This window comes from Leuciscus leuciscus (genome assembly GCF_965113295.1).
Source record: "Leuciscus leuciscus genome assembly, chromosome: 11".
NCBI classification, from domain to species: Eukaryota; Metazoa; Chordata; class Actinopteri; order Cypriniformes; family Leuciscidae; genus Leuciscus; species Leuciscus leuciscus.
In genome coordinates this window covers 655784-682500 of record NC_138735.1, presented here as the reverse complement: position 1 = coordinate 682500, position 26717 = coordinate 655784, and the positions used below count along the sequence as shown (strand labels likewise).

Here is a 26717-nt window from a genome sequence, read left to right as displayed (position 1 = left end):
TCTTTCGTTCCACCACACAAAGAGGGAAGATTACTTTACTTTTGTTACATGTCTCTTCTGGATTTTATAATGGATTTAATTTTTTGTTTAAAAGTGAATCTTCATAATAATTGCTTCTTTAAAGGGATACTTCACCTCTGGAAAGATGAATGTGTCATTGGGTCATTTATGTAGAAGATGGGTCATTTATGTAGAAGAAATGTGAAATTATTTTTGAATTTGGAGATTTCTAGACTGAGAGAAGCCAGAAAATGTATTTTTGTCTCATGTGGATGAAAGACAACAACTCCCAGAATGCACTTGCTTCACTGGCCTAGGAGGCCACTCCCAAGCCACGCCTACCGGTTAGAGAGCGCAGTTGAAAACAACAAGGCTAGGCTACTAGTGAGACTCCGTGACGAGTTTGCCCGGGATTTCGAGATCGCCCAAAATGTCCGGGATTCGGCTTAGGAGGCTGAGGGGCGCGGGAGAACGGCGAGCAGGACGAGGCTGAGGGTCGCGGGAGAACGGCGAGCAGGACGAGGCTGAGGGGCGCGGGAGAACGGCGAGCAGGACGAGACTGAGGGTCGCGGGAGCACGGCGAGCAGGACAAGGCTGAGGGGCGCGGGAGAACGGCGAGCAGGACGAGGCTGAGGGGCGCGGGAGAACGGCGAGCAGGACGAGGCTGAGGGGCGCGGGAGAACGGCGAGCAGGACGAGGCTGAGTGGCGCGGGAGAACGGCGAGCAGGACGAGACTGAGGGGCGCGGGAGCACGGCGAGCAGGACAAGGCTGAGGGGCGCGGGAGAACGGCGAGCAGGACGAGGCTGAGGGGCGCGGGAGAACGGCGAGCAGGACGAGGCTGAGGGGCGCGGGAGAACGGCGAGCAGGACGAGGCTGAGGGGCGCGGGAGAACGGCGAGCAGGACGAGGCTGAGTGGCGCGGGAGAACGGCGAGCAGGACGAGGCTGAGGGGTGCAGGAGAACGGCGCGAGGCTGGTGCCGTGATTACTGAGACGCACCGGTCTCGTATCTCTCACGGAGGAGCGGGAATTTTCTTAGCACTGCTATAACGCACATCAACCGATCACTTGTTTAGCGTTCATGTAAACACTACATTCAGATTCACCAATCGGAATGAATTCAGTTAGACTGAAACAAAAGGTGTGCATGTAAACAATAAATGGCGACTGCAGAAAGCAAAAGCTGAATCCCGGACATTCTGGACGATCTCAACGGCCGGACATGTCCGGGAAAAAGAGGATGGTAACCCCTACTACTCAGCTTTCTCCTACTACTCAGCTTTCTCCACAGAACAAGAGCCTGTTAGCTTAGCTTCCAAAGAAAGATGGCTGATACTATGTGTACATTCTGTGAGTGAGATCCCTCTATGGGCGGGTTGAACACATGTGGGACAGCTCCTCCTACTGGCTGTAGTCTCTCGCCTCTGGCCAAAACATCCTCACAAATGACGATTTTTGCGTCATCGGAGGATTTTTTCCAGAAAAAAAATACATAAAGCTCTCATCTCAGGAGGATATGAGGGAGGAAAGCACGGTAATTCTAAAATACTACAGGTTTTCTACTAATACAAAGCTTAATGCTAAATCCTGAAGTATCCCTTTAATAATATTAATAATACTGCAAAATGATATTCAGGGATGGTCAAAGAAGTCAGACAACATTTCTAAGCGGCATGCACTGAATGTAGTCACTGATAGATGTACTCATATTATGTGTGCGGTTTCTGATTAACTATTGTTTTTTGATTCACTGTCTTTTTTGATTCAATTGATTTTCTGAATTACTTGATTTGTTGTCTTTTCTGATTTGTGATTTTCATTTGCACTTCAGGGTCACCGTATAAATATGATTAAACAAGAAGAGGTTGTGTTTTGAGGGTCCTGGAGCTTCACGGACGCTGTGGACGTGAGACGAGGGAGATGTGAAGAGCTTCTTACCAATGGACCTTGTGCTTCCAGAAGCCCTGAGAGGTTGAAGACTCCTTCAGTGTCGTTGAGCATTAGCTGAGGGTGAGAAAGAGTTCAGTGTATTAACACCCGGCCCTGTCAGATGAGTCCAGTGTGAGCTTTAGATAAGCGCAGGCATTAAAGTGCTCGCCTCCTGCAGGCTGATGGCGGGTCCCGGGGGTCCTGGAGGTCCTGGAGGACCAGGGAAGCTCACTCCGTCACGGCCGCTCTCTCCCTGAAACACACACCTCCACCGTTAGCATCAGAGCAGACGCCGAGGCTCTGAGAGATACGGCACAGAGGAGAATTAGCTACAAACCTTCTGACCCGGATCACCTTTCGCTCCCCTTTCCCCCTGGAAAAAGAAAAATAGGTAATTAGAATCAAATTTTAACATTTAAAACATTTCTAGATGTTTTTTTTTGTTGTTTTTTTATAAATATAATTGCGTTGTTTTTTGCCTCTTCACGATGACTTGCTTAATTTAGTCCCAATTTGTAAGTCGCTTTGGACAAAAGCGTCTGCTAAATGACTAAATGTAAATGTAAATATAAATATAAATATTTTTATGGGAAAAGAATGAATAGATTGCACAAATTTCTATAGTGTGTTTTGTTTTGTAAATATACTTGTAGCCCAGGGTGTCCTGGCGACCCGGGCTGTCCATCGGCTCCTCCGGCACCCGGCTCCCCCTAGTGGAGTGGAGGAGACATGATCACGCAACATTACAAGCTTTAAATGTTAAATCACATGTTAAATGAATGTCTGTGTGTTACTAACACGTATCAGAAGTCTTATAATATTTATATAATATATAAAAAAGAATATATGACGTAGTTCTCCTGTGCAGAACTTCTATGAATTTGTGATGCTAAATTAATGGCGTATCATTGGAGCAGAGGAATCTTATTTCACTGATCAGTTCCTGAGTCCAACGTCTGCAGCTGCTGTGTGATGTAATATAAAGCCATTATAAAGTGTGTTCTACTCTGAGGTACACTCAGAAGAAGGGGTTCAAAGCCGGCGAGGCCTTGATTCCACTGACCCTCACACATGTGTTGAAGAACACTGGAGGATAATGGGGAACACATGGCTGGGAACAGCGGGCTCCCTTTGGAAAGCGGGAATGGAAACAGTTGTGGAAGTGTGTGTATGAACGTGATGATGTTTTTGTGTGTGAGGAGAACAGACCTTCACTGAAACACCCGGAGGGCCGTCGGCTCCGTCCTTCCCCTAAAAGTGTAGAGTTGTGTTCATTTATAATCAGAGTTGGAGGAACAAATCCAAGGTTTTGCACATCTGACTCTAATGAAGGGTTATAAGACAGATATGCATTCCCAAAATGTATAAGAACCCTGGGAATGATGGGTAAAATCACATGGCAGATGCCATAACACAGTTTGTAAGAGTATTGACCGATCATGATTAGTTTTAGTGCAGATCTGCATCAGTAACTCTACCTGTGGTCCGGGCGGTCCGGGGATCCCGGGAAGACCCTGAGGGAGAGAACAGGCATGAGAATGAGCTGTTGTTCGGCTCAAACACAGAGAAAACACTCTGCGAGTGTAAATGTACGTACGGGTGGTCCTCTGGGCAGCACAGGTCTGAAGCCACCGTTTCCATCCAGGCCTGAGCCCTCCAGATCCTGCATAAAACCAGCAGATGTATGAACAAAAAACACTGTTTTATGACCAAAATATGAACCAATATGACCAAAAAACACTGTTTTACGACCAAAATATGAACCAATATGACCAAAAAACACTGCAACAGTGACACAATGAACATGTGAACAAATACAAAGTTACAGATGTTACCCACTTCTTTAACAAAACATCCAGCACTCACATGTAAACAAAGAATAAATAAATAAGTAATAACTTAATAAATAAATGAGTAAAATAAATAAACAAGAAATCAAATAAACAAATACATGCATGCATATTCTTAATCCTTCCCTTGATTTTAAGCAGCTAAATGTACAGACTCAGAAGGGCTGAAGGTCAGAGAAACACACCATCATGTCGAAGCTGAAGGGTTTTCCCGCTGGTCCGGGGGGGCCGGGGGGTCCGGGGGGGCCCTCAGCTCCCTCAGGCCCTCGCTGTCCCGGGACCCCTGGATCTCCCTGAGGGACACACACACAACAGCTCTGACATCACACTCACTGGGCCAAACATCTTCCCCAACACTGCGGATCTGATCACGATCACCTAAAGGAAATTACCTTCGGTCCGATGATTCCAGGTAAACCTGCTTCACCCTGCCAAGAAACACAAGCCTTGTTCACAACCTCGTCTAGAGAACAGCTTCCTCCACAGTGTGCAACGGCACATGACGACATTTTTAGTTTAAACAGAAATGATCAGTGGAAGGTCATAATCGGACCACTCAAATGTTTATGCATAATAATCACAAAACTAAATTTTCAAAGATACCCAAAGAGAATTACAGAAAATACAGAATTAAATCAAGACTGAAATCAACAAACAGTGGTTAAGACAAATGCAAAAAAACGTAGGTTATAACCTTGCCATATTTACTACAGTATAAAAAACATCTTACCGTTTGCCCTTTTTCTCCGTCTTTCCCAGGTTCACCGTCTCGTCCATTAGCTCCCTAAAGCAAACAGAAATCAGCACATCAGGACCCCAAACACACACACACACACACACACACACACACACACACTAAGAACAGATCTAACAGTAATCTGAAGAGTGTTCTCACACTTCTCAAATCCCACTGTCCTTTCTTCACTCAGGCTGAAACACAGTCATGATGATATGCCATCGCAGGGTTAACACAAGCTGTGGCTTTAAGCCGGAGACGGGAGTTAGTTGAAGTGTAAGGTTAGGCCGCGTTTCAAAAGGCAGTTTCCCCCATCGTAACGGAAGCGTTCATGTTCCACGATTCGAGCTGAGCAGATCAAGATCAGTTCATAGGCAGAAGAAATGAATATTAGTCCATCACGCTCCTGCAGATTCACAGCTTTACGGGCCAGTGTTCATCTGAAAACTTTATTGGATTAATACGCTATCTGATTTTCACCCAAGACAAAACATTTGGGAACAATTACATCAATCTGGATAACTGTGTAATGTCATGTTTCACAGAACTATAATAACCCTGGAATGGCAATGCCAAAGCATCTGAAGGCCTTTCATTTAGTGATCTGTAAATCAACAGTATCTGTGTTCAAGAGCATTGTAATTTCATGATCTAAATGCTCTGAATTCAATCAAAACAATGTAATCTTCTCCAAATTATATTTCCATTATATATAGCATAGTAACACCCTGGCAACCATCCATCCAAAAACTCCTTAGGTTACCCGTGTAACTATGGTTCCCTGAGAAAGGATTCCGGAAGCATGGCAAAGGGACGTGGCGTCTCGTTCCCTTCTCAGGGAAGCATGGTTACATGGGTAACCTGAGACGTTCCCTTTCAAGGGAACTCACGCTGCATCACTGACAACACTCTGGGGAACGATATGCCTTACCTCGCCATACTGACGAAAAAGTCTGTCCTAGCGTGAAGAAATAAGGCACAGCTCAGGACATGAGTGCTTGTGACCCCGGGGTGGCCAGAAGGTCCAGGCCATACAATCTAACAAAGGTGTGTGGCGAGGACCATCCTGACGCATCCCATTCATCTTGCACCTCTCGCTCCGCCGACACTTGAGGAGGATGGAAGGCCTGAAGGACCACCGGCTGGGCCACATTAGTGGGTACCTAAGGTACATAACCCGGTCTTGGGTAAAGAATAGCCTTCACTCCTCCTGGAGCAACCGACAAGACCTGGAGTTCTCCTACTCTCTTCAGAGACGACATTGCCAGCAAAAATTTCATTTTTAAGGCTAGACACTTGTCTGATGCTGTGTCCAAAGGCTAGAAGGTTAACCCTTCAAACACCATGGTTAGATCCCATGCAGGTCTCCTAACCTGAGCCGGAGGCCTCATCATCAGAGTACCATGGAGGAAATGTGTAATAAGATGATGCCTTCCCAGCAAACTGCCATCCAGGGGGACATGGAAGTCAGTCACCGCCATCACATTCACCTCAAGTGTAGAGGTGGAGAGGCTGGCAGAATAACGACCCTGCAGAAACTCCTGCACTGGATCCAATTGGTGCTCTCTACACTATGAAGTGAATACTCTCCACTTCAAAGAATAAAGTTTCCTTGTGGATGGAGCTCTAGAGTTTAAGATAGTCTCCACTACCTCAGTAGAGAGACCGGCGTTCAGGAACTGATCCCTCTCAGGGGCCGGGGGATCTCCGGGGTAAACCAGGGTTTTAATATCGCTCCCCGGCCTGTGTTAGGAGGTCCCTCCTGACTGGAATCTCCCACGGGGGGAATCGTCCAGGAGGGCTAATAGGTCTGAAAACCAAACTAGTTCCGGCCAACATGGGTCTACCAATAGGAGTTGATCCCCGCCCTGGCGAACTCTATCTAGAATTCCTCTCGGAACCCTCCTTTAGATCTATCGTGACAAACCAGTCCTCAGACTTGCTTTGGCGCACAATAAGAGGGATCGTCAGCATCTTGAACACATGTCATGGGATGACGTTGCACCAATTAAAATTTGGACTAAGTTGCACAAGTGCTTTGGGAGCGCTGACGCTGAAGGGATTCCCCAGAGTGTCCTCATTGGCGCAGCGCGAGTTCCCTCGAAAGGAAACTACTTTTTCCTGATCTGGATAATGAAGTCTAGCGCTTTGCTAAAAACTATAGCATGTAAAAGTTGGATAAAAGCCCCTCATACAGTCAGAACTAGTTTTCTGCATCATGACAAACGCATTTTCACATGACACTTCCTCACATGAACACTTCATTGTGCGGTGATTCTCTGTTCAGAAGGGTGAGTGTGATGAAAGCAAAAGCGTTTGGGTGTGTGTTGAGATTTATGTGTGTATGGAACATGATGGGAGGAAATAACTGCCTTTCTGGCCCATGGTTTGAGTTTACCATCTGAGACCAAGAGCTCTACCTCAGCTGAGACCGGCATAAATTCAGACCCAAACTCAGATCCAGACCCAAAGTCAGATCCAGACCCAAACTCAGATCCAGACCCAAACTTAGATCCAAACCCAAACTCAGATCCAGACCCAAAGTCAGATCCAGACCCAAACTCAGATCCAGACCCACTAACCCAGTCCTCAATCACCTGTAACACAGGGCACACGTGTTGGCCTTGAAATAAAAGATGGAGCTTCATCTAGTGAATCAAGACTTTTAACACATGCTGAGAGAACGACATTTATTTAAAATAGAATCTTTTGTAACATTATAAAAGTCTTTGCTGTTACTTTTGATCAATTTAATGCATCCTTGATGAATACAAATATTTTTTTATATTTTTTTCATGAAAGCAATGTTGTTTTCGTCAACGATGACGATAACGAAATGATTTCGTTGACGCACCTTTTTTTTATGACGATAACGCGACGATGACTAGCTAAAAATGGCTCTAAGGTGACTAAAACATGACGAGACGTTTTCGAGTTTTCGTTGACGAGACGAAACGGAACGAAAATGATTATAAGTCTGACGTTCACAATGCATGTCATTTCTGCCTAATTTGCGTGAAATCTCTCTGTTTTGAGCAAAAAAAAAAAAAGTTTCAGCAATGCTGCAGCTTCCTATCCTTGTTTTGGGTACGCCCACCACCCGGCTGCCTATGCCGCGCACCAGATTCCACACAACAACAACACACCTGCGGCTGCGGCTAGTCACGAGTCGCCACACATCTTCGATATGAGGCGCCGGACTGGACAAAAGCGAAACGAACTGCGCGAGCGAGCGACAGTGCGCGAGAGAGACCGAAAGTGCGCGCGAGAGACCGAGTGTGTCTGCGCGCGAGAGAGACCGAGTGTATGCGAGAGAGACCGAGTGTGTCCGAGCATTAGTTTAGTGGGCTAACTGGTACAAAGTAATATATAATTATTATATAACTTAGATTATAACATAAATTATTATTTAACTAATTATATAAAAAAGCCACAATTGCCAAAGTAAGAATGTTTTTATTCCTGGCTTTTTTTGAGTAAAACAGTGATTCCACTGTTACCACTTTATCTGTGTGTAATGTTGTAGTAGCTCAAAGTTTTTTGCTGTTTAAACTGTAAACCGTTCCTTTATTACTGTGATTACTGGTGAAAATAGCCAATGTGCTGAAATTTTAGAAGAGCATCAATTCCTGGAAAAAAATATAACTTGAAATATGGGGATAAAAGGTTTCTGCCCAATTCGACAATGAAGTACAGCTTGGCAGCACTGCATCTCCATCAATGAGAAAGTCTATTTTATTATGCAAAGGTTTTAAGGTTAACTGTTGTTTTATGAATTGCAACACTTGCTACAGTACAACCTGTCAAATACTTTTTAACCTAAATTAATTTGTTAAAGACTACTTTTATTTTTATTTATTTTTTTAAATTGACTAAAACTTGACTAAAACCTTTTTGCGTTTTCGTCGACTAAAACTTGACTAAAACTATCAAGTTTATAAGTGACTAAAATGTGACTAAAACTAAAAAGCATTTTCGTCCAAAAGACTAAGACTAAGACTAAAACTAAAAGGGCTGCCAAAAACAACACTGCATGAAAGTAGTGTTTATTCATAAGATACCCTTTAAGACTCAAATTCTTATTTATTTTATGGCTTCAGAAGTCTTAACATACAAAAATAATGTATACAGACTACTTTTAGGTGGATTTTTTGTGTCATTTTTAGACAGTGTCTGCCTTCATTTTTGCATAGGAAAAATAAAATCAAACTGTTTATTCGTGAGGCATGTGGACGAGTAAATAATAACAGAACATTCATGTTATAGTGAACTTTGGTTTGTTTAAATCCCATTGGTTGTTATTTCTGTGATGCAGTGCAGTTCAAGATCCTTTACTCACCGGTAGTCCCGGTTTACCCATCTCCCCATCTTTCCCAGGAGCCCCGGGGGGCCCGACTGGCCCTGGACGAGCTCCGACAGAAGGACCAGGAGGACCAGGAGGACCCGGAGGCCCTGGAGGACCCTGGTGGGAATACAGCAAAGCAAGGATATTAATCTAATTTGCTGTCTTGCAATTCATATCTAACACATTTATATAATGACTACCTCATGTTTCATTCTGTTCAGAGTTAAATCATTTTATGTCGTCATTTTAAGCGTTGACTTATAGCCGTTCATTCCCGCATGGAATCCATCTCCTACCCAAGAATCAAGAGGTCACATCGGCAAAGACAACTTCATTATAACAGGACTATAACTCACCCGTATCACCTCTGTGTCACTGTCCAAGTCCACGTAACTGGAGCCCGAGCCGTCAGTGCCGTCCTGCACGAGAGAAAGCCTCAGTGAGCTTATGCTGTTATAGAGTTATTCACTGATATACATAATTATATAAACGTGTACATAATCATGCACATACTGGATACTTAAACGCCCCTGGACGTCCTGGCGGCCCCGGAGGTCCTGGAGGCCCTGTGATGCCCACACCTGGATCGCCCTAGTCAAGTCAAGTCAAGTCAAGTATATTTGTATAGCGCTTTTCACAATACAGATTGTATCAAAGCAGCTTCACAGTATTAAATTAAAATAATACAACGAGGTTTGTTTCAAGTGGAATTTATTGATTGATAAAATTAAATTAAATATCCCCAAAATATCCCCAACTGAGCAAGCCAAAGGCAACAGTGGCAAGGAACCGAAAAACTCCATCAAGTGACCTAATGGTGTCCTAAAACTCCATCAGGTGACCTAATGGAGAAAAAAAACCCTTGGGAGAACCCAGGCTCAGTTCTCCTCTGGCATTTATGAAGTAGAGGCCGGATTGTAGTTTGAACTGTAAGATTAAAAATATTATATGAATGCCTGGCTGAAGAGATGCGACTTTAATCTAGTTTTCAACTGGGAGAGCGAGTCTGAGCAACGAACAGTATCAGGAAGACTATTCCAGAGTTTTGGAGCCAAATGTGAAAATGCTCTCTCTCCTTTGGTGGTTCTGGATATCCTAGGTATGACCAAAAGCCTTGAATTTAGTGATCTTAAAGAGCGCGATGGATTATAGGGCGATAGAAGATCCGTTAAATAGACTGGAGCTAAGCCGTTTAGGGCTTTATAAGTCAGTAGCAATACCTTGTAATTAATACGGAACTTTATAGGTAACCAATGCAGTGATGATCAAATCGGTGTTATATGATCATATTTTCTTGATCTAGAAAGAACTCTAGCGGCAGTATTTTGGACTAACTGTAGCTTGTTTATTGAGGGTGCAGGACAACCAGCTAATAAAGCATTACAGTAATCCAGTCTCGAGGTCATGAATGCATGAACTAACTTTTCTGCATCAGAAACTGATAGCATATTACGTAGCTTAGCAATGTTTCTAAGGTGGAAAAAGGCTGTTTTTGTAACATATGAAATATGATTTTCAAAAGACAGGTTGCAATCGAGTATAACACCTAGTGAACAAGCAATGAGTGGAAACAGGGGAGAGTTTGCTGTGATTGGTCTAAAATCATCAGGTTAGAAGTCAAAAGTGTTCAACAGAGTTTCAGCGAAACATTCCTTTATTCCTCCCGTTTGGATTTTATATAAGTGTTTTGAGAATGAAATTTCAAATTCAGCAACTCAAGACGATTATAAAAAAAAAAAAAGTTGAACGGATGGGCTTTAACACATGAATATTTCATCAATGAACAACCTCATAGCTCGATAAATAAGGCTGCCTTTCAAGATTTATACATTATCATGGAGAAAATGAATGGAGTTTGTACTTCTGGCACTTATAGGTTTGTTAAGCAAACGTGTGTCGTACCTTGTCACCTTTGGGACCCGGATCTCCGCGAAGGCCTGGGAATCCCGGAGGTCCAACCTCTCCCTGCATGTGATGGAAAAGGAACAGAACAAAGTTCAAATTCGTTCATGTTGGTTTCATTCAAAGGAAAAACCAGGGCAAAAGCATCAGCCGCTCGCTCAGATCTAACAGAAGGAAGGTGAGGTCACGACCCCTGGACGGAGGCTTAAAAAAAAAACTCACAGTCTACAGTGTGCAAATTAGCACAGTCAGTATACAATTACATTTTATGCGCCACTACAATTCAGTATGAAATGATAAAATGGCACATAAAAGGTTTGATGCTGAAAAGTTCACACACAAAAAACTTCACACACAAAAAACTTCAAACTTTTGTATGGTAGAGTATATCGATAATAAATGCTCGTTATTCCTTTACCATTTTTGACATCTAATTGTTTTGTATTTCATAACTCTATGGTAGGTATCTGATCAGAAGATACTTACAGCGGCTCCGTCTTTCCCTGGATGTCCCTGAAAGACAAAAACAGCTTTAATACAGCATTCATCTCCATTCTCCAATGTGTTCAGCTCATGAAGAATATGAAGCGTTATATGGAATCGGGTAGAAGTGTGTGATTGTGTGTGGGGTGGACATTTGTGGGCGGCAGTGGCTCAGTGGTTCATGTAGGTTGTCTACAAACCGGAAGGTTGGTGGTTCAATCCCTGGTTCCACCTGACCAAGTGTCGAGGTGTCCATGAACAAGACACCTAACCAAAGCTGCTCCCGACGAGCTGGATGGCGCCTTGCATGGCTGACACCGCCGTCGGTGTATGAATGAGTGAATGAATGGGTGAATGTGAGGCAATATGTAAAGCGCTTTGGTGGCCATGGGTCTGTTGAAAGCGCTATATAAATGCAGTCCATTTACCACTTGTGGCTTTAAGCACCGGATCTACAAAGCTTCAACATACTGTAATGCCATCAACTACTCCTTCATGACCAATGCCTGCTAAAACACAACTATAACAGGTTTGCTACACTACACAGCCCATCTTGGGCAGTAAAGATTTATAGCAGACATTTGTGTACAAGCCTCGTATCCATCCACTTCAGGGCACCGAGGTGTCAGCGTTCCCCAACGATCCTTCGAGGAGGGTCGTAGAACAGTCAGTTTGGTCGTTCCGTGCCGGTTCGCCGTTACAGGGCACCGAAGTGGCTGTTCGACCAATACCAGAGGCCAGACTCGAGAGACTGGTCCCCTTAGTAGATTTCTGGCAGCGTGGAAGCTACTGCCAAATTTATCTGGTTGGGTCCTGCTTACTATAGAAATGGGTTACAGAATTCAGTTCGGTTCTCGTCCGCCCAGATTTCTGGGGTTTCTCCCTACGGTGGTGGACCCCGAGCAGGCACTGGTTATGGAGCCTCTACGAAAGAGGGCTATAGAAAGGGTTCCCTCTCCTAGCAGGGAGTCAGGGTTTTACAGCCGTTACTTCATTGTTCCAAAGAAGGATGGAGGGTTGCATCCTATTCTAGACGTGCGCCAACTAAACCGCAACTAAACCAGAGAAACTCAAGTTTGTGCTCTTCCCTATGGCCTAGGTTTATCACCCCGCACTTTCACAAAATGCGTGGATGCAGCTCTGGCTCTACTAAGACTCCAGGGCATTCGCGTGTTGAATTATATCGACGACTGGTTGATTTTTGCTCAATCCGAGCAGATGGCAGTTCGGCATCGAGATGTCGTTCTGGTTCACATAAGAAAGTTGGGGTTGAGGCTCAACGTGGAACAATAGGTCATTCCTGAACAGAATCTCCATCGGAGAGCCGTCTAGAAGGGACACCAGGTCTGAGAATCAAACTCAGGCCGGCCAGTACGGGGCTACTAATAAAAGATGGGCCCCTTCCCGGGGCTCAGAACCCAGGGGTTTTCTCCGAGGGGAAATCCGTTTCGCATGATCAAGGTCACACAGGTTCCTCGCCCAAGGCCCAGTGTTAGCGGCCCCTAAGTTAATAACTAATGATCTTTGCAACGAAAGTGAATCAATCAAAACTAACTTTAGCTGGACAATAACTTTATTCTAGAGCTGCTATAAAGCCAAATCAATCTCTGTTACTTTAATCTCCTATTATCACTGTACAGCTGCTTTAAAACAATATATATTGTTAAAAGCGCTATATAAATGAAGGTGACTTGACTTGACTTGACTCTGGAGAGACCTGGTGTCCCTTCTAGACGGCTCTCTGATGGAGATTCCGATCAGGAGGGACCTATTGTCCCAAGCAGGGGGCATGACTCATCAACCTCGCCCCGGAGTTGTGGAAACTGTGGGCCTGGCACAAGAGGGCCCAGCTCATAGAATCGGCTCTCTCAACCGAGGTCGCTGAGATCATACTCCCTCCACGAGAAGACTGTATGCACTGAAGTGGAGACTGTTCTCTTCTTGGTGTGTAGAACGCCACTGAATCCAGTTAACTGCCCTGTTGGTTCAGTGCTTGATTATTTGCAAGAATGTTTCTCTGCGGGATTATCCCCTTTCCACCTTAAAGGTGTATGTGGCGGCTATATCTGCTTACCACACTCCTCTGGGTGGTGCATCATTGGGGAGAGATCCTCTCATTACTCATTTTCTTCGTGGCACTCTGAGGCTGAGGCCTGCACTGCACACTAGAGCACCGGCTTGGGATTTGGCCTTTGTACTTGAAGGCCTGGCTTTGGCTCCCTTCGAGCTTAAAAGTTCCTACACTGAAAACTTTATTTCTCCTTGCTATTTCTTCCATCAAGAGAATTGGAGACTTGCAAACCTTGTCGGTTGCTCCTTCGTGCCTGGAATTTGCACCTGGTTTGGTGAAAGCCTTCCTTCACCCTAGGCCGGGTTATGTTCCTAAGGTCCCTACTAATGTTGCGGGTCCCTTTATGCTGCAGCCTTCTATCCTCAACCTTTCTTATCATCAGATCAGGAGAAACTTAATCTGCTATGCCCTGTTTGGGCTTTCTTAGTGTGAGCAATGATTTCACACAGACATGCATTGGTTATTATGGTGTTGTGGGTATGTTGTTCCCACAGTGTCTCGACGCAGCGTCTCATTCCCTCTTCAGGGAACCAGGGTTACATACGTAACCTGAAATGTTTTACATTGTAAAAATATATCACTGTATTTACTTCAAATAAATGTAGTTTGGTGAGCAGAAGAGACTCTTTCAGAAACAAATCCTACCGACCCCAAACTTCTGAATGATATTGTAGATATAAGTAATCATTAGTAAATCATCACAGTAAAGTTAGTTAAGATGAGCGCTGTATTTTCCAGGGTCACTCACCGTCTGTCCGTCGGCTCCTGGAGCTCCTGCCGGCCCCTGAGGGCCCCGGGGCCCCGATTCTCCCGATCCCACAGGTGATCCAGGCGCTCCGGGTACTCCGGGTGGACCTCGATCTCCTTTCTCTCCTTTCTGCATGGTGATGACCTGTGAAACACTCAGCGGTTATTATCAGAGAGAAAGAGTGGAAGACAAGAGAATAACTCTGTCACTCACATTTCTGTCCTGAGAGGCTCCCTCCGATCTGATGGGCTCTGAAAACACAAACAGATATCTTGAAAAAATAAAATATAATAAATACAGCTGTGATTTTGCAGTAGTAGCATATAAAAAATCAGCATAAACAAATCAAATGATCTGCGGCCTCTGTGAATGCTTGTGATGTAAGCTAAAAAATATGGCCTGGTGAATAACACATAATTAGTCAAATATGACGGGTGAAAAATTAGATAAGGTTGTTGTGGATTAAAAAAATACATCAAAGAAAGGGAACACTGAAAATGAGATGAAAATGTCTTGAAAAGCTTGAACGTTCACCTTTGGGAGTGTTAATAATCATGTGGTCTCCGGAGCTTTCTGCCCAGTCTTCATCATCCGTGTGTGTGTGGAGCGAGGGAGGATCAGTAGGTGGCGCTCTCACCGGCTCAACCTCAAACAACAGCAAACACAGTCTCACAATCACAGCAGTGAACCAGTCCATCACACACACAGTTAAAGACCCTGTGGAATCAAGATCTTGTCGCTTTTAAAGATAAATAGTAGCATATCTAAATTATATCATAAAAAAAGTAATACAATAAATAAATAAAAAGAAACAATTTATCCTCTGAAGAATATCATGTGAGTTAATTTGGCCCAATAAAAAGTTCTTAGAATGTTTTTAGCAACAGTCGTCAAGTGGTTCTACTGTACGTAAACTAATACAGCTTTATATATATATGATCAAAAAGGGTCAATCAATGCGTAATTACGGTGACCGGGAGGGGACATGTTCGGTTCACTTATTTTTGTCGTGGCCACAACATATTAACTCGTGGGAACGTGATATTAAGTCGTGGGAACGTCATAATATCTCGTGGGAACGTCATATTAAGTCGTGGCCACGAGATCATTTTGTTGAGGTAAAGAAATCATTATGTCGTGGCCACGCGATGCAAAGTCGTGGCCTCGAGATCATATGTTGAGGGAACGATATATTTTTCTCGTGGCCACGACTTCATATTTTGAGAGAACGGATTTGTCGTGGCCACGAGTTGAGGGAGCCACAGCGGCCAATACTGTAACCGTACCATAGCATAGACTGGGCAACAGCAGAGATGGAGATGACAGAAGAAATAACATTTTACTTTAAATTAGGAATGTCATATAAAGATATAGTGCGGTCTTTGGCATTAAGACATGGGTGGGTGATTCTCCAACTAGGAGCACTTTTGGCACTCTCTTAAAAGACTCTTAAAACAATCTTCCTAGCTTCATTCATGTGTCTTCTAACACAATATGACAGTGGGCAGTTTTAGAATTCCATAGATTATTATTATTTTTAACACTTTTTCTGAAGAGCGCTTTCAAAGATGTCATTTCCACCACGTTTCAATTGATGTATTTTATTACAATATAATATTGTAAAACTGATTATATAAGATTATGTATCAGTCAACAACATCAGTGGCTACCTAATCATGTAACAAAATAAATCTTAATACTTAATGAACTTAATGCATTTTTATTTAAAGTTGCTAAAAGTTGCAAAAATGCCACGAGTTGGGTTTTTTGCCTACAGCATTTCATTTTTGCTCAGGTCTATGTTTATTATAAGTCACTCACACATATATTGTAAGTAATGAACTATTACTTGATTTAAAAAATATTTAGATCCACATCATTGGTTATTCTTATTTTTTTTCTTAAAAACTGTAGTGGTGGAAAGTGGTGGAAATGACGGTTTATGGTGGAAAGATTGTTTCTGTTTATTTTTACTTAAATTGCCAGTCCAAAATATTTTTAACCATGTATTTTATTATTTAACATATATGAGTTGAACAGTATGCCTAATAGTTTGAAAAATAATGATTACAAATGATATGCAAATTATATGAACCTGCTCAAAACATTCATATAAATATAGATAAATAAAAATAAATTTAGAGTGTACTGGAATGGTGACGTATAAAGTTCTCAGTCCAAAAGCACAAATATGTCATGAGAACATGCAAATAGCACACAAAAACGGCATATATCATGTCTAAAGCTATGCCTGTAATTTCCCAGAGGTGGAAATGACGGAGGTGGAAATGACATTTTAGCAGTTTTTCTGCAATATTAGCACACCCTCATGTCAGGCTTAGCTACTTTTGGACTTATTATGTTGTTTACTCGTAATTAACATAAATACATTATTTTCATATTTGTTGTACACAATTCAACCGAACTACAGCCAAGGTGGAAATGACGCTGAATAAAAATACTCTGTATAAAAGCTTGAGTTACCTTGATTTATTTTCTAGTGCTGAAGAGCACATGGGCCTGAAGTTTCATCTTCAACTAATACGTCCTTTTCACTGTTATTTCCATGATTACCAAGTAAATAAAATATTTAAGGTGGAGCTATTAAAGTGGATTTTGTTGAGGGAGGTGGAAATGACGGAAAACCTGGGGACAGACTTATTTCTTTCCAAAAATAGTTTAAAATTATAATATACACATGGAATTTCGATGGTATGATATTATTTTATTTGTCCTTAAGACAAACATGTTAAAACATATTTTTAAATCGATCCTTTAATGTAATTTTCTAACATTCAAAGAGGGCCAGTCTGGGTTGGGGACAAGCATAAAACTGCTAAATCTGCTAATAAACAGCCTTGCAAAAGCATTTTTTAAAGAAAAAAGGGGAACATTTTGGTGGTTACTAGGATGTTGGAGCATGAACTTCATAATGACAGTTTATTTGTGCACTTGTTTGTTTATTTATTTACAAAAAAAGGCCAAGGACACAAAAGTGCCTGTAGTTGGAGAATCACCCGGGTACGTTGTAAGTGAAAGACACATGAAGCGCATTCTTATACTTTTTTGTCGCACGCATATTTAGGGACCGTATCAAAATTACATACGACATTGGCATAAACGTTTCTAACTTCAATAGCATTTGAAGACAATGACTTACAGTCATAAAACCAACTGTACATTGTTCACCCAGGTCTCATGTATGATGCACATCTTTTAGATGTTTGATATTTATGACAATAAACTGCTAAATCATATGCAAATATTGCTATGTATTTCACCACTGCCACATACCTGACACCTAGATGAACAATGTACAGTTGGTTTTATGACTGTAAGTGTAAGTCATTGTCTTCAAATGCTATTGAGCTTTAAATATGGTCATATTCTGTATATGATCCCATACAGTAGTGAAATACCAATATTTGCATATGATTTAGCAGTTTATTGTCATAAATATCAAAAATATTAAAGGTGTGCAATGTGCATCATACATGAGACCTATATGAACAATATACAGTTGGTTTTATGACTGTAAGTCATTGTCTTCAAATGATATTGAGCTTTAAATATTGTCATATTTTGTGTATGATCCCATACAGTAGTGAAATACCAATATTTGCATATGATTTAGCAGTTTATTGTCATAAATATCAAAAATATTAAAGGTGCAATGTGCATCATACATGAGACCTATATGAACAATATACAGTTGGTTTTATGACTGTAAGTCATTGTCTTCAAATGATATTGAGCTTTAAATATTGTCATATTTTGTGTATGATCCCATACAGTAGTGAAATAGGCCTACATAGAAATATTTGCATATGATTTAGCAGTTTATTGTCATAAATATCAAAAATCTAAAAGGTGTGCATCATACATGAGACCTGGGTGAACAATGTACAGTTGGTTTTATGACTGTAAGTCATTGTCTTCAAATGCTATTGAAGTTAGAAACGTTTATGCCAATGTCGCATATAATTGTGTATAACATATATGATACGGTACGGTTACAGTATTGGCCGCTGTGGCTCCCTCAACTCGGGGCCACGACAAATAGATGTCGTTTTCTCAAAATATGAAGTCGTGGCCACGAGAAAAATATATCGTTCCCTCAACATATGATCTCGAGGCCACGTCTTTGCATCGCGTGGCCACGACATAATGATTTCGTTACCTCAACAAAATGATCTCATGGCCACGACTTAATATGACGTTCCCACGAGATATTATGACGTTCCCACGACTTAATATCACGTTCCCACGAGTTAATATGTTGTGGCCACGACAAAAATAAGTGAACCGAACATGTCCCCTCCCGGTCACCGTACGTAATAATCACTCAGCATTAGATGTGTGTGTGAGAGAGAGAGACTGAGTGAGTGTGTGTGTTTGTGTGTGTGTGTGTGTGTGTGTGTGTGTGTGTGTGTGTGTGTGTGTGTGTGTGTGTGTGTGTGTGTGTGTGTGTGTGTGTGTGTGTGTGTGTGTGTGTGTGTGTGAGAGAGAGAGACTGAGTGAGTGTGTGTGTTTGTGTGTGTGAGTGATGCCAGCAGAACTGCAATAGCTTTGAAGGACGTGGGAAATCAGGCCTGTCCTCTTAAAACATTATACTTTGAAATAAAAGAGAACTGGATTTGACTTCAAGGAAATCCATCAAATGCTGCTGTCACTCACCACGGTATATTCTCTCTCTTCATGCACTTTCTTCACTTCGTCGCCAGTCTCCGTGTCGTCGTAGATCTCATAACCGCTTCCGTAACCTGACGCCTGAAAGAGCATTGAGACGCAGTTTAAAAGGTTTCCAAGTCCATGATTAAAGACAGCTTTCCAGCAGTTAAACACACATCCGCAGTGTTCAGCTTCAGCCACAGGGCGGCGCTGTCCCTCCACTGTAAACTCACAGCGTGACATCATCACACACTCCCTGACACTTCTACTGCACAGGATAAAGGGGTTTGGGTTTGGAAAAGCTTTTGAAGCTTTAGAGACACACAGTCTAAACCATTTAAATCAAACTATTTAAAGTGTTAGATTAACCCTTCTCCAACATATAATTAATCTAGCATATAAGATCGGTACAGTAGTTTTGAACAAATCAAATGTCTGTAACCTTCCTATATTTTGATCCACCCCACCATAACAATAATAATTAAAATGAAACGTTTTTCTTTTCTGCTCAAAGCTGCATTTATTTGATCAAAAATACAGTAAAAATATTATTTTTATAATGTAAATCAGCTGTTTTCTATGTGAATATATAGTAAAGTGTAATGTAAATTTTCAGCATCATTACTCCAGTCTTCAGTGTCACATGATCATTCAGAAATCATTCTAATATGATGATTTGATGCTCAAGAAACATTTATGATTATGATGTATAGTGTGTAAAACAGTTGTGCTGCTTCAGATTTCTGTGGAAACTGTCATAAATATTATTTTTCAGGATTCTATTTGATAGATAGAAAGTTCAAAAGAACAGCATTTATTTGAAATAGAATCTTTTGTAAGGTTATAAATGTCTTTACTGTCACTTTTGATCAATTTAATACGTCCTTGATTATTATTTTTTTATTTACTCACCCCAAACTTTTCATAATATTTTATCATTCTGATAAAATCTGTTGAAATGGTATTCAATTCATTTAAGTAAAACATTTTTTTTTTTAAATAAACATTTTACATTCAACTCGGTTAAAACAAATGTGACATTCCCTAAAATAGTGACACCCAGGAAGTGATATGCATTTAGATTCTCATATCTAGATTTATAATAGATTTTCATATATTATATTTGACATATTGATGGAAAGACGACACAACACTCACGTAAGGCTCGTCCTCCTCACACTGCTCGTTCGGTGTCGTCGGATCGGCCGTCAGAACCAGCTGCTGGATCGAGCCCTGGAGAGAGAGAGAGAGAGAGAGAGAGAGAGAGAGAGAGAGAGAGAGAGAGAGAGATGAGAGAGAGAGAGAGAGAGAGAGAGAGAGGGGAGGGAGGGAGGGAGGGAGAGAGAGAGAGAGAGAGAGAGAGAGAGAGAGAGAGAGAGAGAGAGAGAGAGAGAGAGGAGAGAGAGGAGGGAGGAGAGAGGGAGGGAGAGAGGGAGGGAGAGGGAGGGAGAGAGAGAGAGAGAGAGAGAGAGAGAGAGAGGGAGGGAGAGAGGGAGGGAGAGAGGGAGAGAGAGAGAGAGAGAGAGAGAGAGAGAGAGAGAGAGAGAGAGAGAGAGAGAGAGAGAGGAGGGAGGGAGAGGGAGGGAAGAGAGGAGAGAGAGAGAGAGAGAGAGAGAGAGAGAGAGAGAGAGAGAGAGAGAGAGAGAGAGAGAGAGATAGAGAGAGAGAGAGAGAGAGAGATTATTGATTATTTGTTCATTGCTTATGTAATGGCCAATGCTTTGGCAATACTGTACAAGTCATGCCAATAAAGCTCATTTGAATTGAATTGAATTGAGAGAGAGAGAGAGAGAGAGAGAGAGAGAGAGGGAGGGAGGGAGAGGGAGAGAGAGAGAGAGAGAGAAAGAGAGGGAGGAGAGAGAGAGAGAGAGAGAGAGAGAGAGGTCATGCACTCATTTCTCCCAGAGTTTAATCAGCCTGAAACTGATTATGAAATGAATGTGGAAACTCAGCCACCGCAGCTGTAAATCACAGTACATACACACAGATCCACACAACACAGAAACACAACACCAGAACTCCAGCACTGTTCACAATCACAACAGTACAAGTTTCATTGATCTGAGCGGCCATCGTCAGTCCTGCTGTAAAAGCTCATGTTTTCACAAAGATCTAACGAGCTGAAGTCCTGATTAGCAAAGGCGAGGTTGGCAAGCTTCATGAGCTAAACATCCAGAGGACAAGCACCTGTTTCCCATCCGCTACAGCAGAAAGTGTGGGAAAGAAAGAAAGAAAGAAAGAAAGAAAGAAAGAAAGAAAGAAAGAAAGAAAGAAAGAAAGAAAGAAAGAAAGAAAGAAAGAAAGAAAGAAAGAAAGAAAGAAAGAAAGAACTTTGGGGAAAACCTGTAAAACTAGTCCAATCTTGATTGGCGTTGAGTCATGACATTACATGTGACGGCGTATGCAGAAGCTACAAAGGGATGCCGGCACACAACAGTGTTAGCTTCTGATTGGTCGAAGCAAGTCGTTCGGCATCACAGACCTCTTAGAGGGAAACTCCTGATAGCAGGGCTTTAGAGGACGCCACTCCTCTAGTTGAGTGGGCTCTTATCAGAAGAGGCGAGGGAAAACTGTGTGCCACATACGCTGAAGAGATAGCCTCCACAATCTCCCTGCTAATTGTCTGCTTTGAGTGACCCAAAACACACCTATAACTGGTCCGACTTCCTCCAACCAGAGGAGCTCGTACATAGGCACCTTGGGCACGTAGCCTGGCCTATGGTGGAGAATGGTTTTGACCCTCCCAGGAGCAAACAGGGAGAAACAGAGAGAGCCTGAAGGTCCCCAACTCTCTTGAGGGATGCAATAGCCAGCAGGAAAGCCATCTTAAGAGTAAGAAACTTCTCAGACACCTCGTAAATGGGAGGGACCCTGGCCTGAACAACAGGCCTCATCCTCTGAGCGCCATGAAGGAAACAAATAATCAAGTGGTGTCTCCCCAAGGGGCCACCACTTAAAGGAGGATGGAAAATAAAAGGCTATGGCATTAAAGGCTATGGCCACCACATCAACCTTATGTGTCCATGGAGAAAGACCCCCAAAGAAACATCCTCCAGCACTGAAGTCACTGGGCAAATAACTGGGTCCAACTGGCGTTCTCTGCACCATAAAGCGATTACCTTCCACTTTAAGATGTACAGTTTCCACGTGGAGGGAGCCCTAAGGTTTAGGATGGTCAAAAAAACAACCTTAGTTGCTGGTCCTCAGAGCTGGTCCCCCTCAGGGAACATACCCACAGCTTCCACAGCACCGGGGGGAGGTGTATTAAGCCTCTGTCTTGAGAGACAAGGTCCCTCCTGATGGGAATCTCCCATGGAGGGCCTGCTAGGAGCACTCTGATGTCTGAGAACCAGACTCTGGCCAGCCAGAATGGGGCTTCCAGGAGTAGACTGACCCCATCCCGGCGGACCGTCTCTAGAACTGCAGAGAACAGCTCAGCCCCTGTCTCGACAGGAGGACCGCTCCCAAAATTAAGTCCCCAGGAATGTTCAAGCGACTTTTCCTGGGATCACAGAAGGACCTGATTCGCCAGTCTGCACAGAGCGCGCGATCTCACACCGATTTATTGTCTGTTCGCACTAGAACATGATGGCACTTTCTGAGCCTCAACACTCTTTTTTTCAAAGTGTTTGGCAGTGATGGCTTGGCCAAGTTTGATGTTGGTGACTGTGGCCAAGATGGTCTCGATACGAGCAGGAGACAATTGTGGCCGAATCGTAGTCGAGTCCCACACTACACCCAGGAACGTAGTTCTCTGCAAGGGAAATAGTGAACTTTTCTTGACAGTGAGTCTCAATCCCAAGCCTCTTATAAGGTGAAGGCAAGGCAAGGCAAGGCAAGGCAAGGCTAGGCAAATTTATTTATATAGCACATTTCATTCACTATGGCAATTCACAGTGCTTTACAGAAATTAATTAAAATAATCACAAATGAAAAGCAAGGAAAATTAAAACAGTTAGGGTTAGGAAATTAAAAGATATATATGATACAGTTATAAAATGAATTTAAAAAGTAAAAAGATGATGCATAGATAAACTTCTCATCTGGCAAAACACCGGTGTATCATATTTTTCACAAGTGAAGAACGACATGCCGAACTGCCGAACTAAATGCTGAACTCCCATCTCTTCCGACTGGGCCAGTATAAGCCATTCGTCGACGTAATTAAGTATATGAATGTCCTGGAGTCTCAACAGAGTCAGAGATGCATCCATACATTTCATTAATGTGCGGGGAGATAAAACTAGGCTGAGCGGAAGAACCGGGTATTGATGCGCTTTTCCCCTGAAAGGGAACCTCAGGAACTTCCTGTATTGAGGAAGGATGGATATGTGGAAATACGCATCCTTTAGATCTATCGTGGCAAACCAGTCCTCGGACTTGATTTGACTCACGATAATCGGAATAGTTCACATCTTGAACATGAATTTCCTCAGTAAACGATTTAATCTCCTGAGATCTATAATGCCTTCCTTCTTCTGAAATATGAAGTGCTGGCTGTAGAGACCGGCTTCCCTCTCTCAAGGAGGAATACATTCTATGGCCTTCTTCACTAAGAGGGACTGAACCTCCAGCTCCATCACCTGACCCTGCTCGGGGTTGTCGATAGTCCACACCACCTCACTGAGTTTCAGTGGACAGAACTGTGAGTTCAGACACAAATGTCTCTCTGTAGCAGAGGAGAGAGAGGAGAGACAGGAGAGACAGGTCTGCAGCACGACGAAGCTCTCTAATATCATCAGGCCGACCTCCTCGCTCTCGTCTAGATCTTTAAGGAGGTCGGCCTGGTATGTCTGCATGATACCCATCGTACGCAGGCACGCACCAGCTCGACCTGTCACCATATATGCCTCGCCCAACGCAGATGTTGTGCGACAGGGTTTGGTGGGCAGCGTTGAGGGATGATGCATGAGAGATATGATGCCAACGTCTCCTCAACCTGCGGCATCACCCCATAGCCTTTTTTCTTTTAAACCCATGATGGTTGGAATTGTATAATGCAGGTCTAGACAACCTAGACGAGAATTACTTTTCCACGGTCTCAACACCTCAGAGTGGCAATAGGGAAAGAAAGGCGGAGCCCGGCGTGAAGGCTGTGATCTAGATTGAAGGAAACGCTCATCAAGCTTGTTTCTCTTCGCGCCTCATTTGCTCATAAGCGGGGAAAGAGGTGGCGAGTCCAAGATTTTCCCCACCTCGATCCTTAGAGCATCTAACTCCTCAGAGCTGGATAATTCTAACATCGGGTTTCGGTATCCTGAGGGAGAACAATAGAACTGACTGGTGAGGTCTGAGAAAGGCCTGTAACGACTCCTCAGCCAGCTCTTCTGCGATCCCCATGAGCGCCGCACTGCCTCGGCCTTGGAATTTACATTCTAGCCCATGAGGTCTACAGGAAATAAGTTGGTGCTATAATCAATGAATTTATATTTTTACTTGTGCTTCATTCTGGCGAAATTGACAAACGACAAACACTAAACAAAACTGACATAGAAAAAAAAATATTAGGCAATTGATATTGGGGTGGGGGTGGGGGTGGTGGCGCAATGGATAAGACACATGCCTTTGGCGTGAGAGACCCGGGTTCGAATCCACTGTGAGACACCAATGTGTCCCTGAGCAAGACACTTAACCCCTAGTTGCTCCAGAGGCGTGCGACCTCTGACATATATAGCAATTGTAGGTCGCTTTGTATAAAAGCGTCAGCTAAATGAATAAATGTAAATGTGATATTATATTACATCATGCAAACTATTTCTTTGTAGATGTTTGAAAATAAAATGTTTAATACAATTTCTAATTAAAATTACTTTTACTACCAATGTTACTAAAAGCACAGAGATATCAAGACGTTTCCAGCAGCTCATTCTCTCGCTCGTCCACGAGTCCTGCTCATTCAGACGGACTCAGCGAACCCTAACTGAGACGATTCAGACCCCTCATCACCTCTGATATCTGCTTTACAGTCACTGAAAGTCACTTTTCAGTTTCAGACTCAGTCCCGATGAAACAGGAGAACCAAATGAGACCGAGCAAACGTTCCCATGATTATCTCCATAAAGCAGGAGAATCCCATTCCAGAGATAAGAAGGAACACACTCCATCATTATGACAGCAAGGAGTTGTGAAATCCACAGGGTTAAACAGTTTAATCTACTCACAACTTTTGGGAAAACCTATAATAGTCTCTAAAAGGTTAATCTCAAGTAGTCTTCTCTAAGAGTGAACGTAATCTAGTCAACTAATACACTTAACCCAGATCTGCTCAGATTAAAATATTTTCACTTAATGATTTCAATTAAACTTTATCAAACATACTTTAAATTTTCTGTAATTTTGTGAAAATATAGGCTAATAAAAAACTATTGTTCAAATGATTGGACGGTGTATTTATAGTGTTGCTTGAAACTGCAGTTTTACAGACGGACTGCAGCTGTGAACGCCAGCGCTCTCAAAGACTCGTTTATTCAGACAGAAGAACAGCCTGTGTGTGTTGACTCAGCAAATCACATCTTCCGGCCACACACAGACTCTCACACACACACACACACACACACACTCACACACACACACACACACACACACACACACACACACACACACACACACACACACACACACACACACACACACACACACTCACACACAACCCCTAAACCTACCAAACACACACACACACACACACACACACACACACACACACACACACACACACACACACACACACACAACCCCTAAACCTACCAAACACACACACACACACACACACACACACACACACACACTCACACACACACACACACACACACACACACACTCACACACACACACACACACACACACACACACACACACACACACACAACCCCTAAACCTACCAAACACACACACACACACACACACACGCACGCACGCACACACACACACACACACACACACACACACACACACACACACACACTCACACACACACACACACACACACACACACACACACACACACACACACACACTCACACACACACACACACACACAACCCCTAAACCTACCCAACACACACACACACACACACACACACACACACACTCACACTCACACTCACACAAACACCCAACCCCTAAACCTACCCAACAAACACACACACACACACACACACACACACACACACACACGCACACGCACGCACACACACACACACTCACACAAACACAAACACAAACACAAACACAAACACCCAACCCCTAAACCTACCCAACAAACACACACACACACACACTCACACACACACACACACACACACACACGCACACGCACGCACACACACACACACACTCACACAAACACAAACACAAACACAAACACAAACACAAACACAAACACCCAACCCCTAAACCTACCCAACAAACACACACACACACTCACACACAGACGGGTGGAGGCTTCGAGCGGATCTGCTTGTTTGTGTCTCTGTTGCTGGTGTATTTCAGTATAAACTGTAAAGTTCTCTGATCTGTTGACTAATCTTCCAGAAACGGCCTCTAAACAAAAGCTGGTTTCCTTCCATTCAGACGAAAAGCATCAAAGTCGCTCGTCCGGGCGGAAACACTGACAGGATGTTATCGCAACGCAAAACACTACAAACATGGACAGAAACTCTGCACAAATACTCATGATTTTTCAAATAAATGTCCTTTCAAATAAACTCTTCATTTGGATGTTCTCCTTTAGATATTCTGCTGACTATAAGTAACTCTGCAACAACGTACATGTCGACTAACTAGTGTTAGGTTAGGGTTGCAATTAGTACACAAAAGATGACATGTAGTTGCAGAGTTACTCAGAGTTAGTAGAACGTCTGTTGGGGAGCATCAAAATAAACTGAAACCAGATGCACTTAAAGTAGAAATGTTTGCAGTGAAAAGGTTAATATTGTCATGGATGTATGAAGCACAGCTCACACTGAAGGCACTCTCTGTTGCTCA

The 26717-nt window shown here is 43.0% G+C and overlaps 1 protein-coding gene and 2 long non-coding RNA genes across 6 annotated transcripts in view; 2 read left to right on the top strand and 1 right to left on the bottom strand.

Moving 5' to 3' along the window:
* Positions 1 to 26717, top strand: part of LOC309509733 — a 310786-nt gene that overhangs the window by 180143 nt on the left and 103926 nt on the right. The gene's annotated exons all lie outside the window — the stretch shown is intronic.
* The window catches only part of LOC309509735, a 183645-nt gene that overhangs the window by 58048 nt on the left and 98880 nt on the right, over positions 1 to 26717 (top strand). The window lies entirely within an intron of this gene.
* Positions 1 to 26717, bottom strand: part of col15a1a (collagen, type XV, alpha 1a) — a 105600-nt gene that overhangs the window by 37162 nt on the left and 41721 nt on the right. For all 4 annotated transcript variants that reach the window (XM_082184537.1, XM_082184539.1, XM_082184538.1 and 1 more), the window contains exons 4-23: positions 19893 to 19967; positions 18741 to 18833; positions 14598 to 14709; positions 14277 to 14314; positions 14064 to 14207; positions 11248 to 11274; positions 10762 to 10824; positions 9373 to 9450; positions 9216 to 9278; positions 8854 to 8976; positions 4509 to 4562; positions 4171 to 4206; positions 3964 to 4071; positions 3526 to 3591; positions 3407 to 3442; positions 3138 to 3179; positions 2576 to 2638; positions 2266 to 2301; positions 2098 to 2181; positions 1938 to 2003 (exon numbers count right to left, since the gene is read on the bottom strand). In XM_082184537.1, the coding sequence (XP_082040663.1) occupies positions 1938 to 2003; positions 2098 to 2181; positions 2266 to 2301; positions 2576 to 2638; positions 3138 to 3179; positions 3407 to 3442; positions 3526 to 3591; positions 3964 to 4071; positions 4171 to 4206; positions 4509 to 4562; positions 8854 to 8976; positions 9216 to 9278; positions 9373 to 9450; positions 10762 to 10824; positions 11248 to 11274; positions 14064 to 14207; positions 14277 to 14314; positions 14598 to 14709; positions 18741 to 18833; positions 19893 to 19967 (1407 nt within the window). The remainder of the gene's footprint in view (positions 1 to 1937; positions 2004 to 2097; positions 2182 to 2265; positions 2302 to 2575; positions 2639 to 3137; positions 3180 to 3406; positions 3443 to 3525; positions 3592 to 3963; positions 4072 to 4170; positions 4207 to 4508; positions 4563 to 8853; positions 8977 to 9215; positions 9279 to 9372; positions 9451 to 10761; positions 10825 to 11247; positions 11275 to 14063; positions 14208 to 14276; positions 14315 to 14597; positions 14710 to 18740; positions 18834 to 19892; positions 19968 to 26717) is intronic.